Genomic DNA, 15,759 nt, shown 5'->3' on the forward strand with positions numbered 1-15,759 from the left:
CCATACAGTTTTGTACTAAATATAATTTGTAATTCATAGTCATTAATTTTTTGTATTATTATTTATGATTATATTAATAAAGGTACACTTTTACCAGCGTAATGGGAAAGATAAGTTTTTAAAACTTTTTTGGAATTGAATAAAAGTATGTTATAATTTCACAATGGTACATAGCAATGAACATGGGAATTCAAGCTAAATTGTTCTAGCATTTGCTTCCTTCCTTAAAATTTGATAGCATTTTAGTTAAAAGTAAAGGAAATAGTTACTCAGTGAAGTTCTTTGAAACAAGTGTAACTATCTTTCTCATCTGTTGTCAATAACACAATACCTTATTTACTTTTCAGTGGCTCTTTTGAACCTTATTTCTGAGATGGTGATCACTTTAATTGTAAGATCACAAATAAACAAGGTTTGTATATTCTCAATTCCGGTTCAAATGTGGGAAATCACTTATTTCTTTGATATAAGTAAATTGTTTTAGTAATTTTAATGTACAAATTTTAGCTTTTGAAACCAAATATTTATTTGAGGCATACCTCAGTGAAAAGATTTTTATATTAGGATCTGTTAATGTACAGAGTAAAACTTGATTATAAACATTTGTAAGCACTTTATTTATGTAGGATAATTATAATGATTCAACAATAACTTGTTAGAATAGCAATTTGTTAATCGTGTAAATTTTGAGTAATATTTATAATATTAAAATTATATTTCTGTTTACATATAATACAGAATGACAAAATATTATTTGTTATAAAAAAATATTGATAATTATTAAATCTCAATAGCTTGATTCATATACTTTTTAAAGCAAGCTATTGAAATTAATTTGTATTTAAATTGTTATTTATTTATATTTGTATTTATTTCATTCGGTCTATGAAATATTATTTTAATATATTATTGATGAGCACTGAATTTGAATAAATAGAAACATTTAAAGCCAGTATTAATTTACACTACTGAATATAATTATTTGAGTAAGGTTTAAATTAAACTCAGTTGATGGTATCATCAAGAAATCTTACTTGCCATCTCATACATAAGTAGAGCAGTAGTTAACTCCAAGAAAAAGATCCTTTATTATGCCATTCTTATGTTTGTATGTGTGTATGATAAACTTTTTAATCCTGACAGACAATCATAACATTGACTGCTATTGCTTTGTCGCATGTTCAGTGAAATCCAAAATGGTGTCTCAACAGTACTTCTCAGTAATACATTTAATTTTTCCATTATTTTATATTAGATAATTTAAAATAAACATGAAATTTAACAAGCTTCTATTTAATATTTAATTATATAAGAAATTTTTTTTTTCAATTTTTGTTTTATACAAACTTTCTTTTTTTCTTTTTTTTAGATCACCTACTTGTTAGATTTGTTGGGATTATCTCAACATGAAAAAACAATGACAAAACGATTGTCTGGTGGTCAGAAGAAACGTCTTTCTATAGCTCTAGAACTTATAACAAATCCTCCAGTGTTATTTCTTGATGAACCTACAACGTAAGTATTTTTTTTTAGATGTTTTTATTATTGTGATTATATATAGAGTTAAATTTTACTACCAAAAATATCTTTCTTAACTTTAATACATAGTTTATTTGATTCTACTATGACATCCTGTTTTGTTATTAGTTAACAGCATTCATTTTTAACTTTTTTTTTTCTTATTTATGATGATTGATATCATATTTGTGAAAGATTACATTACTAAAAATATTATGTTAAGATATTATTAATTTGAATAATTCAAAATTATATTAATTGAACGTATATTACTAACTGTATGTTCTGCATAAATATGCAATGCTAACATTATAATGTAGATTTAATGTTACCTTATTAAAAATTATATGTTAATTAATTACAAATTTATAAAATAAATTACTTAAGGGTTTGACATGCTCATATAAATTCATCTATGATGAATTTCAGTCATTAAAGAAGTTAATAGGAAACCATTTCATGTCTTTTTTTTTTTGTAGTAAGTCATTTATTATTAAATATTTACATCATAATTTTGAGAACTATATCATTTTTTGGACTTCTGTTTCATGAAAAGTTATCTGCAATTGATCAATTAGCAACTAACACACAGATTTTTATTTTTCGTTGTAGCAATGTTTTTAGATGCTATTAACACTTTCAATACGAGGGACCATTTTTGCTCAGTTGAACGACAGATGAGTATATGTTGTCCTTGTGTTTAAATTCCATACATCTTTTGTTAGTACAACTCCAATTCGTCTTTTATTAATCCCATACATTCAGTGTTTCATGCTGAATATTCATATGCCAAGCACTTTTCACTATCTATTTGATAATTTTTTAACTGTTAGTTTAAGTGTGCTGATATTTGTGAGTCACTGTCTAATTGATATTTGTGAAGCAAGTTTTTTTACGTGCGTTTTGATTTATTTTCCATGTTTATTCTATTGCCAAAATTATTTTTGTTATTATTGTTTAAAAATTACTAAAATGAGTCATATTTATGACTCTAAATTAGTGAAATTAATGTACAATATCTTGGATAATAGCAAAGGTGAAAATTCTTATTCTAACAGAGAAAGTGAGATTGCTTATTGAACATGAACAAATTATTGAGTTATGTTTTGATAATGGTTCTGAAGAGGAACTAGATGATGAGAATAGGAACCTGACGTACGAAGACCAGTTATTTGTTATTGTGATTTGTATTCATCAGATGATGATGATTACTATGACCACTGGAGTTCAAAAATAAAAAAAGTGGTTCTGTAACTGAACATTCAGTAAGTGATATTATCTCTGATTCTACTTCTAGGCCTACTAGTGTGCTATTGTTATTCCTCTTAGTTTTCTTTTAAAACTCCTAATACTTCTGCTGACAATTCTATTTGTATCAAATTAGATTTAGGCATGCCTTCAACTTAATCAGTTCCTGTTATTGGCAAAGTTTTACTTAACATTACTGACACTTCAACTGTTGACTATGGTTTTCAAAAACCCCCATCAAAGAATAAAAATGATACAAAATAAAGCCCTCCATTTCATGAAATAGGCATAACATTACAAATCTCTCATGGACAGCTTTTCTTTCTGTAAGTTCATCTTTTCCTATAATTCTCAATGCTTGTACTATACCTACTATAGTGCCTACTTCTACTGAAGTTACTACTGGAACTACATCTGATAAAAGGAAAAGGAAGAAAACAGATGTTGAATTAGGCTGGACTTTTGATGATAACCTCCCACAATTACCAGTTTTCCAAGAAAGTTGTGGAGTTACTGCACCTGTCGATGAAACATTTGATGTATTTTCTATATTTTTCCCTGAAAACTTTATAAAAGATGAAAACAGAAACAAACCTGTATACCAAGTCGATTATTGATAAATTAAGAAGATTCAAGTAATTAAAAACAATTAAATGAAATTTATCTTTTTTTTTCTATCATACATATTTGTTTGATCAAAAAGCCAAAATTATTAGACTACTGGACCACAGAACATTTTATAAGTACTCCATTTCCATCATCTGTTACGTCACGGGATCGTTTTACGGCAATATTAGCAACAACACAACTTATGTTCCAAAAGGACAGCCAAACCATGACCCTTTGCAAAAACTCTGACCTTTCCTTGATCACCTAATTAATCAATTTCCTGAATGTGTATCACCTTATGTGTGGTTTCAGGGGAAGAGTAATTTTCCATGTGTATTTAAAAGACAAGCCAGAAAAATATGGCATCACACTCTTTCTGTTGTGTGATTCTGCATCTGGTTATGTTCTTCGGATCGAAATTTACTCTGGTAAAGGCTGCCAAGATAATTCTGTCCTTTCTCTTTTTGAAAGATTATTAGGCTCTTACCTTATAAGGACTTACTGTTTATGGGGACATGTTTTATAGTTCCCTTACACTGTTAGATTTTTGTAAGAAAGTGGACAATGGCTGTTTGAACCTTTCTTTTTTCCTGTTTAGTCTCCAGGAATTACCACCGTTCATGTATTACTTCAGAGGATGAATGAGGATGATATGTATGAGTGTAAATGAAGTGTAGTCTTGTACAGTCTCATTTCAACCACTCCTGAGATGTGTGGTTAATTGAAACCCAACCACCAAAGAACACCAGTATCCACAATCTACTATTCAAATCCGTATAAAAGTAACTGCCTTTACTAGGACTTGACCGCTGGAATTCTCGACTTCCAAATCAGCTGATTTGGGAAGACACGTTTGGCTGTTTGAACCTGTATGCCAAATAGAAAACAGTTGCCATGGGAAAATGTAATTGCTAAAAAGTTACAGAAACATGAAATAGCTTTTATGAGGAGAAACCATTTATTATGTTTTAAGTGGAAAGACACTCTAGATGTTTTAATGTCTTATTCCCATAAAATGACGTCTAGTGATAAACAGTGTACTCAGACTGTTAAAAATAAACTGGTTGCTATTATTGATTATAATTTAAATAAAACAGTTGTAGATAGAAATGACCAGATGACATCATACTACCCTCTCAGATGAATACAATTGAAGTGGTGGAAAAAAATTATTTTTTCATTTATTCATGATTGCTGTAATCAATTCTTTTGTAATGTATCATGGCCTCAAAATGAGAGGAAAAATGTAATCTACAAAAGTATTTAATTGAAACTGATAAAACCTTTGCTGAAAAAGGTGGTACACTTTTTGGTACTCTTTTTCAAGAAGAAACAACAGTTGCTATATTAACAAACAGACTAACAGGCAGACACTTTCCAGAGAAACTTATGCCTACTGAAAAAAAAGCACAGCCAACAAGAAAATGTAAAGTCTACAGTGATTAAAAAAAGGCATCATCAAATGAATTTGTAATAAAAAAAACAAGTTGGTGGTGCCCAGACTCTAAAGTTGCAGTATGTTTACTCTTTACACAGTAAACATACTCTTTACTATGAAAAGAACATGTACTCTTTATAGATATGAATTCTTTACAGAGTATGTTTCTATGTTTCTAAAAATATGTTAATGCAATATAAATAACTTAAAATGCATATAATTACAAAAATATTAAGTGCTTGCATTGTAGTTATTTTTTTCTGTGTTTAAAAGGGAAATTTCAACATGTCACACAAACTGTAGTAAGTCACATTTGTCTTTTTTTTACATAGAACAAATCTGCATATATTTTTCTTTCAGGTAATAAAACTCTTATAAGGAAATTTTAGAAATATGATAAGTAGGATTTTTTTTTTTTAAACAGTCTCAATTGCCCAGTTCCAAAAGACCACCATGTGCCAAGAAGCCCAATATTCAAAGTGTTAATCTGTTTATTACTTGGCATACAGTTTTATATAGGTGAAAGATAAAGTTATGTAATTAAAAAGATAATGTAAGTATTTCTCTAATTTTTATTTTTTTATTTTTATAGGGGCCTAGATAGCTCATCAACATCGTCCTGTGTGTCACTAATGAAAAATTTAGCAAGACAAGGCCGTACTATTATTTGTACAATTCATCAACCAAGTGCTTTAATATTCGAAATGATGGATCACCTATATGCAATAGCGAACGGACATTGTATCTACCAAGGCAGTGTACAAGGTTTATTACCATACCTTGGATCATTAGGACTTATCTGTCCAAATTATCATAATCCAGCTGATTTCCGTAAGCTTCTCTAATTGCTTTTTATATGAATTTAACTGTATTCAAGTTTTAAAAAACTTGTTTTAAATCTGTGTATTTTCTATTATGTAGTCATGAATATTTTCTTTTACTTAAACAATAAGAATGAGCTACACTCAAAGAAAATGCATTGTCAGTCATTTACCTGTTGTGTTTTGTATGTTTTTTTTCTTTTCCAATAAAAAGTAAATTAACTTTTTCAGTCCCATGATTGAATCTATATAAGACAAAATAAGTGCTTAAGTTGTATCAATCATCAGATCTCATAGTTACAGTAAATATATATATATATATGATAAGCACTATTTATCAGTTAAACTGTATTTAAGTATTAAATCTACAGTGTTTTAGTATTATACATTTCCAGTAGTCTGTCATTTGAAAGAAGAAGAAGAAGAATATATATAAGTTAAATCAAACAGCATTACATTAGATTTTTGTTAACATCTGAACAGAAGTAGAGAAATAAGGAAATCTAAGAGGTGACAGCTTTTTCCTGGGTTTGCATGTTTGTGGATATTTTATTTATTTTATATTCAGCAAGTTTTCAAAAGAAACTAATGTGATAATTTTATGGTAATGATAATATACAGGAAATGTTAGAAGCGAAGATAATTTATGATTTTTTTTAAAATTGAGTTTAGATTCTAAAAGTGAAGTTAGTTTCCATGTAGTTGAATGTGGTATTTTGAGCTATTCATTAAGAATGTATTTTTTGTCCTCATTTTTATTAGTTTTTAAATTTAGTTACAGAAGATGAATAGTTCATGATAAGCTGAAAAATGGGTAAAAATGTTCACTTTTATTCAAAATAAAATATATGATTAAAAATAAAAAAATAAACATGTCATTGTTAGAAATCAGTAACATTAAATTTGAATTCCTTACACTTGAAAAAATATACATTAAAAAACAGAAATGAAAATATAATTAAGTAAAATTTGAACACGATGAATGCTTTAGGAACATAATAAATTTAATTTTAAATATTCAAAAATAGTGATTATAATTTAAAAAAAGTATAATCTGTATTTAAAAATATTTTCAAATATGGTACCAAAGCATTAGTTTCATTATCTACTCACAGTTAATACTAATAGAAAAATAGTTCATTTTATTTCAGTTAAGTGATAAAAATATTAATTTTTAATAAAATTATTCTGCTGCTCATATGCAAGATTTCTAAACTATTTATGAAAAAATTAAAGTCACTTGTACTTCTGATTACATTATTTTAATTATATAATAATTTCCACTTACCTACAATTTTTATTATTATGTCCGAGTACTTTCAGATATTAATCCATTATCAAGAATATTTATGTGTTATGCTTATAATTATTTCCTTCACAAATTTATTAAATGAATATTGAATTTTAAAAACAAAAATTATAAATACAACAATTGATCGTCAAAAGGTAAAAATAATGTCAATCTTGTCCATCATGTCAGTATGAAGCTCTCAATTGTGCAGTTGAGAGTTTCATACTGATATGAATTTCATACAGTTATTAGTTTATATGAATAATAATGTAATTTCATGATTGTAGTTATTGAAGTTGCTATCGGAGAGTATGGTTCTGATCACATTATGCTGGCAACTGCTGCTGCAAAAAAAGGACGGCAAGATACAAATTCTTACTTAGAGGAAGCCAAAGAAGAAAATGGTGAGTCAATGTGAAGATCTTGATTGTAAACAATTGTGACTTATATAAATTTTAAAAAATTCATATATCTAAAAAACTAAAGTATGCATCAAGAAATAATGATGAGTGTAATCAAAGATGGGGGCTTGTATTTGAATTTAAAAACTAAAACTTTCTCCCAAAAACATTCATGAAAAAATAAAAGCATTAATATCATATAAAAATAATTTAATTTTTTATGAAAACCATGTAACTTTTTTTTAATATTCCTCAGTTTGGTTATTATTACTTTCTAGCTTTAATTACTATGTTAATTCTGCATTAATTATTACTTTAATTTAACTACATTCATTAAATTCCAGATCTTTGTTAAAAAAAATAAATTCTTTTCAATTCATATATTTCTGCACACATTAGTTACAAGTATACATTAAACAGAAAAAGTATCTTTCTCATTAAAGAAATATACTTTCTGACAAATTAAAAGTAGTTTGATAATATTATAATCACTCAGTAATATTTTAGAATTAGATTTATAAAGGATCTTTTTAGTAAAAAAAAAAAAAACAAAGTGATAGTGTTACATTAATTACAGATACCTTATCATTCCATTCTTAACGTAGTTCATCCAAAGTTGTATCGTTATCATTATCAACTATACCTATGTTTGCCATAACTATCACAAATCAAATGACAAAGTAACATTTGTCAGCTGTTAAATTAAATCTTTCTTCTAACCAAGTTCATGGAACTAATGCCATCTGTTAGGAGACGTGTTTAAAATTAATACTAAATGATATCTAGAAGCTACCAGTGATGTAATGTAACAGAATTCATTACAAATCATAGAACACAGGAGATTGATGTTAAATCTTTGTACATAAATTTATGTATGTAACCAATACAGAATGACATCTGTAAGTTATCAGAGGTGTAATTTGTGACAGAATTCATTACAATTTATAAAAAAACTTTATGTTATGTCTATCCTTTTTTCATGAAATCACTACAAATGTAACTTTATGTCTGTAACATGCAAAGTCTTATCTAAACATTTAATTTTTTTTTTTATTGAATGTTCTATATCAATTATTCAATTTTGTTTTACACTTACTTTTTTATACCAATTGATATTGGTTAAAAAAAATTATTTCTTTAATATTTTCAAATATTTGAAACATAAACCATTTCTTAAGTGAAGTAGTTTGCATTTTAAGAGTTAGCTCTGATGATGATAATAGTGAAAATGTATACAGAGTGCAGCAGAGAATCAGGAGATTTTGCAACACTGTTTTTTCAGAGATTGAATGGGAATGAAACTGCTACTGTCATTTTGTAGCTTACTGAAAGGTATTTAGTTCCAATGGAACAGTGGAGTGGAAAACAGTGTGCCTTTGCTGTGAAAGTGTTTTACAAAAATGTTGATAGTTATGTAATTCCTCAGCATAAATTAAAAAAATATTATGCAGTTGATTGTAGTCATGTTGTTCCATCAGCTCATGCTATCAAGACTGGGTTGTTCAAAACTTTGAGGCTACTGATTCTACGCTAAAAAAGAAAGATGATAATGTAAAAACAGTACGTGCACCTGAGAATATTGCGACTATGAAAGAGGTTTTTGAGTGAAGCCACACTGGTCAGTGCATTGCCATTCTGTGTCACTCAGATTGACTGTAGTATATGGTGAATTTTACTCAATGACCTCAAACTTCACCCCTAAAAAATTTAAATAACTCAAGCAATACAATGTGATTATGAAAACTGGGTAAATTTCTTTCAAATTTTATTACAGTTAATTAGTAAAAGGCAAGACCTTGTTAACAATTTATTGATGAGTGATGAGGCTCATTTTCACTTGTCAGGATTTGTAAACAGGTAAAGTTTTCGATACTGGGCTTCCAAAAACTCCAGAATTTCCCTATAGTTACTACTAAGCATAATGGCAAGAGCCATTACTATATTATATTATATTAGCAAGAGACTTACTGAGTGTGTTCAGCAAAATGGCGGTCATGTTCAAGATGTCATTTTTTAATAAATTTCTCTTTTCAGTGACTTAAAAGTCCTCCGTGCTTCCTGCATAGGAGGGTGGACTAGCCAAAATTCTCCTCTTTGTTGGAGTCCAGACTGGAGATGTTTTCTCGAGACCTTGACTGCCTGCCATTAGATGTCCTGACAGAAAATTTCACCTCTGCGGTGGTGGCGGCGGCTAAAGCCGCCATTCCTAGAGGCACTGGCTGGCAACGTATATCTGGTTGGTGGTCTCGGAATCTGACAGTAATGAAGCAGTCTGTGAGCTGACTCAGAAGGGCTGCACAACGAAAGGGTGATCCCAATCGGCATGCAAACCTAACTGCAGATTAATGCAGAGGTACTTTCATAGCATTAGGTCCTCCAAGCATAATTCCTGGTGCTCCTTCGTTCAGGAGCAAGGGAATAGAGACCCTTGGGGCGTTGTATATAGTGACTTAAAATCAAAAATAGTAAATGCCTTCATATCTATATTGTGTTCATACTTTTTAAACCAAATAAGATTAATAATTTACTCTTAAAACACTTTTAAAATCGCTCGATTAACTGCCACACTCTGTATTAAAACAGCAGATTTTTCATTCAAGAAAGTGTACTTTACTGTTAGAACAGTCATAACAATATTACAATTATAATTTTAAATATCACTTATCTATAATTTTCTTTATATTTTTTTTTTTTGCAGCTTTTTTTTTCTTTATAAAGACTGTTTTTAATTTCTTAAGCTTATTATTTAAAATAATTGCTAGAGAATTATTTTAAATAAATGAAATATTGTAAAACTTTCAATACAAACTTTAAAAAATGTCATTACCTTTATAAATTTTGTGTACTTTTTTTAATATTCATGCAGTTATTTATCATGTTAACTATGGTGTTAAACATACATAAAGACTGTTTTTAATTTCTTAAGCTTATTATTTAAAATAATTGCTAGAGAATTGTTTTAAATAAATGAAATATTGTAAAAATTTCAATACAAACTTTAAAAAATGTCATTACCTTTATAAATTTTGTGTACTTTTTTTAATATTCATGCAGTTATTTATCATGTTAACTATGGTGTTAAACATACACTTCTTTCATTATGAATAAATGAATATGATGAGGGTATACTGATGTATCTGATGTATATGATGAGGGTATACTGATGAGGGTAACTGATGTATCGCTACAATAAATGTCTTAATTCATGTGGCATTTATATAGAGAAGTAGTATAAGGTATGTAGTTTAAGAGAAATAAAAAATATTTATAAAGTTTTCAGAATAAATTTTTTTACAATGAAACAGTCTTTACTTTAGAGATAACCTCTCATAATTGTGCACTTCTGCTTTTGATTGCAATCGACTGAACCGAAAGTATTCAAAAAAGTTCAAAATCCAAATTTTTTTGGTTTCTTAACTGCAGTAAGCCCTCATTGAGATCTTTTCATAAATGGTACTTATTTTCATTGGTTCCAGAGTTATAGCTAGATGAAATTTTAATTAATGAAATATTTGGATCTTACAAATATAAGTAAGGCACATAACTAAGGTATCACATCTAAGGTATAACTAAGGCACATCGGTTCGAATCAGACTTCATCTCCTTTTTTTACCTTTTTTTTTTTAATTTTATTTTTTAACTTTTTTTTTAAAATTAAATATATTGATTTATTAATAATTACCCATGATTGTAAAAAAAAGTTTTACAATAAATAATTATTCAATAATAACAATAAAAAAATCAGAAGTTATTAGTGAAATAAAATTTTATGTACTTTTAAAAATGTGTATATGTAATTTAATAGGCATTATTACATGTATATGTAATAGATTTAGTGAAACATCTGATTATTTAATATTAATTGAAAATTATAATTTAGAATCGTATTATTTTTGAATTTTCTAATTTAATTTCTGTTTAATTTTAGCTACATTAAAGTTAACTACAGAATGACTGAAAAATAAACCCTCATAAGAACAACATATACACTGAGGCATACATGCCTAATCTTTAATAAATTGTAAAAAATTTTTATCTTTTAGTCTATTACTTCTCTGATATTGTTGTACAATATTCTCCCTAAGTCGGAGTTGATCATCATTTCGTTTATTTGTTTCTTGTTGCCAATCATTTAATCGCTCTTTGGTTTGATATAATTCTTCTGATCTTAATTTGTGAACATGTTCTCTAGTTTTCAAATTTTCTCTCTCTTTATATTCTTCATCCTCTCTTAATCTTTTTATTCTTTCTTTGTTCTTAACATTTTCTTCCTGTTCATATTCATCTTCTAGTCGTTTTTTTTAGATATATTTCTTCATGTTATCTTTCTTTTTCCTGTGTGATTGTTCTTTTTCATTTTAAAATTTTTTAAATAATCCAATAATAAAAACTGAATATTTAAACTATAAGGTTGAAATCAACATTTGTAACCAGTATGCAGAAGTTCAGTAAACACAATAGTTTAATTATTAACTTTTATTTGTACAACACACCAGAAGTCTGAAACTTTTGATAATCAGCAACTCACGAAGATATGAACAATACTGATCCAGTAATACGAGTAATAAAGGGGCTTTTACTCTATCCTAATATTTCATTTAGGATTGTTGAATTAATAACTGTATAAATATTTGATGTGAAGAAAAACTAATGTTTCAGCAATTGTGCAACTCTCCACTTTATTAAAGAACTGGAAGATCATATCTCACTATCAAATGAAATAAGTTTAAACGAAGTGCAGCAAAAAATGTGTATATGTAATTTAATAGGGGTATAAGGAAGTTATGTGGTGTTCACATCAGATTTTTTTATATTATAGTTTGTATTGTATGTTCTCAATCTCCCAACGTAGCTTAAAAAATATTATCCTAAATATACCAGTAATGACAATCGTATAAAAAAAACTAATATCTTCATATAAAAACATTTTAATAATGTATGCAGCCTATTTAATCCTACTTCTAAACATAAATTTAATTCAGATATCGAATCATAAATTCCTATAGCATTACAGTTGTTCAAATCTTTCAGAGTTCAGTCAATTACAATAATCCAATACCAATGTCAGTCTTTGATGAATGTCACTAGTATAATACAGTACATTATCCCAAACCTTGTACTACTTCCTACAATTCCTTTTTGATCTTCTTTCAGTTAAAAACTTTCTGAATTGTTCTTTACACAGTAAAATTAATTTAAGAATGTCTTCATAAGTTTTCATTCACATGTTCTCATTATTGTTTGTTTAGGTATATCGTTGCGAGTCTTGAAATCCAAAAAGAATTCTGTTGATATTGCAGAATATAGTGATTCATTACCAAATACTCCGCTAAGTTATCAATTGATTTATTTGTTGTGGCGTAACATTATTATTCAACGCAGAGATGCTGTAAGTATTCTGTATTTCATAGAATATTTATTTTTATGTTAACTAATTTATTATAATAAATTTGTCAATCATCATGATAACATGACATTTAAATTTTTTAATATAATCATAATTCATTTTCCAAACAATGAGCATATGCTTCCAGAAGATCTATTCAAGAGTTATTACCTAGTTTAGATTATAAAAGAAAGGATTTAGAAAGGAAAATTTGTTAAATATTAACAAAAAATCGTAAGTTATTGTAAACAGATGTTTTATATGAAAAATATAGGCTATTTTTTTTATAAATACATACCAATATAATAAATTATATTAACTTTTTTTATATACTTTACAATTAGGAGGAATCAAATCTACCTTTGAACTATTAACTGCCACTATATATGTAGTATTAACTTGGATAAATTTGCAAAAGAAAAACTTTTGTGTCTGATGTGTGATGTGTGTGATGTATTTATATATATATATATATAATTATGATGTTAAAGAACAGTGTAAGAATTTGCTGTAAAGACAGTATATTCAATGACAGATCAATCAATGCCAGTTGAGTGCCTCCCTACACTCTGAGTTGGTTGCTTTGTTGCAATATTTGCTATGCTAATTCTCAGTTCATTTTTCTCATTATTGATTATCATAAAAACTTGATAATATCTCTAAATGAAATTAAACGTATTATTATGTAAACAAAGTTTTTACAATATGTTTGTTTTTCAGTAGAAACTATTTTGAATTTAAACATTATCAAAATTTATATCACATAAGTGTTTACTAAGCCATGATATAATTATTACATTATCTTAGTATCAAATGCATTACATTAAAAAATTGACACAAATTCAATTAATTTCTTCAAATTACAACTGACATACATCTAAAATAATACAAGTGAATATATAATTATAAAAAACTAGCATTTCATAACAATGAAGACACAATATAAAAATACGAAAATCTTTGAGAATGAAGTTCTGTTATAGAATTTTCTTCTTTTTTTATTTTTTGTCATGTTAGCTAATATCATAGGTTAAAAAGAGAATAGATCTATCTTTTCCGACGGCACGCAGAGAATATAAAAAAATTATTAATTCAAGAAACCTGATGTATCTTTGGCTACTGTTACATCGAAACAAGTTCCTACAAATTTAAATAATCAGCCATGCAGATCCTGCAATGAGCTATAAAAACTTGTTCAGATGTTATCTGATCAAGTTGCTTCACTACAGCCACTATTTCACAACTGACAAAGATGATCAAAAAGTCTTCCACTGCAGTTAGTGAATCCAACAGTGGGATCCCTATGAAAGTTCCTGTTCCCAAACTTTTGTCAGTACGGGCGGGAGTAGACAGCTGGCGGTAAGCAATCTAATAAGCTCCCTGTTAAGCGAACCCACATAACCGCCCCCTCTGAGATGTCATCTGCGGCATCCCATTCTGCTAAATCCTCCTCCTCCTCCATCACTCCATATACTGGAGGATATGGTTGAAGAACCACTGGATCTCATGGCATCACTGTTCTTTAAAATCAAAAATTCAAAAAAGAAAAACCAAATCACATACAACTATTTTTATATACTTTTTCTGAATTTATTAATCTATTCTTATGAACATTATTCAGTAGAATGTTAGAGGTCTTCCACATTGAAGATGTTAGAGTGTTGATGCGTTCACATGAACCATTAATAATGTGCTTCCAAGAAACGCATCTATTACAGCAAGATGCTGTAACTTTCAGAGACTATACATTTGAGAGATACGATTGTCTTGTAGATAGAAGAGAGAGTGGTAGTGTTGCTGTTTTCATGCAGAATGAGGTGTTGGCTACAAGGCTACCTCTAGCCACCCACATTCCTGCTGTTGCTGAAAAAAACTCAGTCCCATTTAAATTGAATATTTGCAATTTGTATCTCTCCCTAAACTCTTGAGTTCAATTCTCTAGAAACATCAAATCTCCTCACGCAAATTCCATTGCCGTCATTAGTAGTAGGAGACTTCAATGCTCACCATATTTCCTGGGGATCACCTTTTTGCTCTGCTCGAGGAAATATGATAAACAGAGTCAGACAAGACTTACTTTATCTTCTGAATGATGGGTCATACACATTTATGTCTTCATCATCTGGTACATTGTCAAACATCAACCTCTCCTTATGTTCACCGAATTTACTCCCTCATCTTAATTGATCTGCTTGTGACCTTCACGGCAGTGACCATAAGCCAATTATTATAAACACTGGTGTTGATCGCAAAATGAATAAAAGTCCATGGAGATGGATTGTTGAAAAGGCAGATTGGAATGGTATGCCTTCCCATCACAGACGCCCTGGACAAACTTTCATCTCTTACGTCTCTGATACTTGAAAATGCTAATAGATATATCCCACAAACATCGGGAAACCCAAGACTTCTTTCTGTTCCTTGGTCGAATGATTGCCAAAACGCTATTAGCATTCGACAACAGGCACTGCACAAATTTAACTGCAGACCTACAAATGAACACTTAGATTTATACCGTAAGGCTAGAGCCTTACAGTATGTAAGTCGAGTATTCTTGAACGCTAGGAGAAAGTCATGGAGGAAATATGTGGACACTATCTCACGCACTACTCCCACGTCTGCTGTGTGGAAGTAGATCTGTACAATTTGCAGATCACCAAAACAATCCATTCTCGGACTTACTCATGAAGGAGAACCCCTTACATCACCTTCTGCAGTGACAAGAAACTTAGCAGATTCTTTCCATTTGGTGTCTCACCTCATCATAGAGTATTGATTTTCAGAGTTGTAAAATACAGAAGGAAGAACTACCGTTCAACATTAGTGATTCGGTCTGTGAATTAAACGCTCCATTTTCATTCAACGAGTTATCACACGCACTTAAAAACTCACTTGACATTTCCCCTGGACCTGACAACATTCGTCTCAGTATGATCTTGCACCCCTTCCAAATTCAGTGCTACAACACCTATTTTGTATTTATAATGGTTTATTCTCCTCACAAAATTTCCCTTTGGTCTGATCAGAAGCCTGTCATACCAGTGCTT

At 28.9% G+C, this 15,759-nt stretch overlaps 1 protein-coding gene across 2 annotated transcripts in view; it reads left to right on the forward strand.

Moving 5' to 3' along the window:
• The window catches only part of LOC142325991 (ATP-binding cassette sub-family G member 1-like), a 192,697-nt gene that overhangs the window by 160,552 nt on the left and 16,386 nt on the right, over positions 1–15,759 (forward strand). For both annotated transcript variants that reach the window (XM_075368028.1, XM_075368030.1), the window contains exons 4-7: positions 1,370–1,515; positions 5,406–5,644; positions 7,213–7,329; positions 12,576–12,715. In XM_075368028.1, the coding sequence (XP_075224143.1) occupies positions 1,370–1,515; positions 5,406–5,644; positions 7,213–7,329; positions 12,576–12,715 (642 nt within the window). The remainder of the gene's footprint in view (positions 1–1,369; positions 1,516–5,405; positions 5,645–7,212; positions 7,330–12,575; positions 12,716–15,759) is intronic.

Source organism: Lycorma delicatula, chromosome 6 (assembly GCF_047948215.1).
Source record: "Lycorma delicatula isolate Av1 chromosome 6, ASM4794821v1, whole genome shotgun sequence".
Taxonomy (NCBI): Eukaryota; Metazoa; Arthropoda; class Insecta; order Hemiptera; family Fulgoridae; genus Lycorma; species Lycorma delicatula.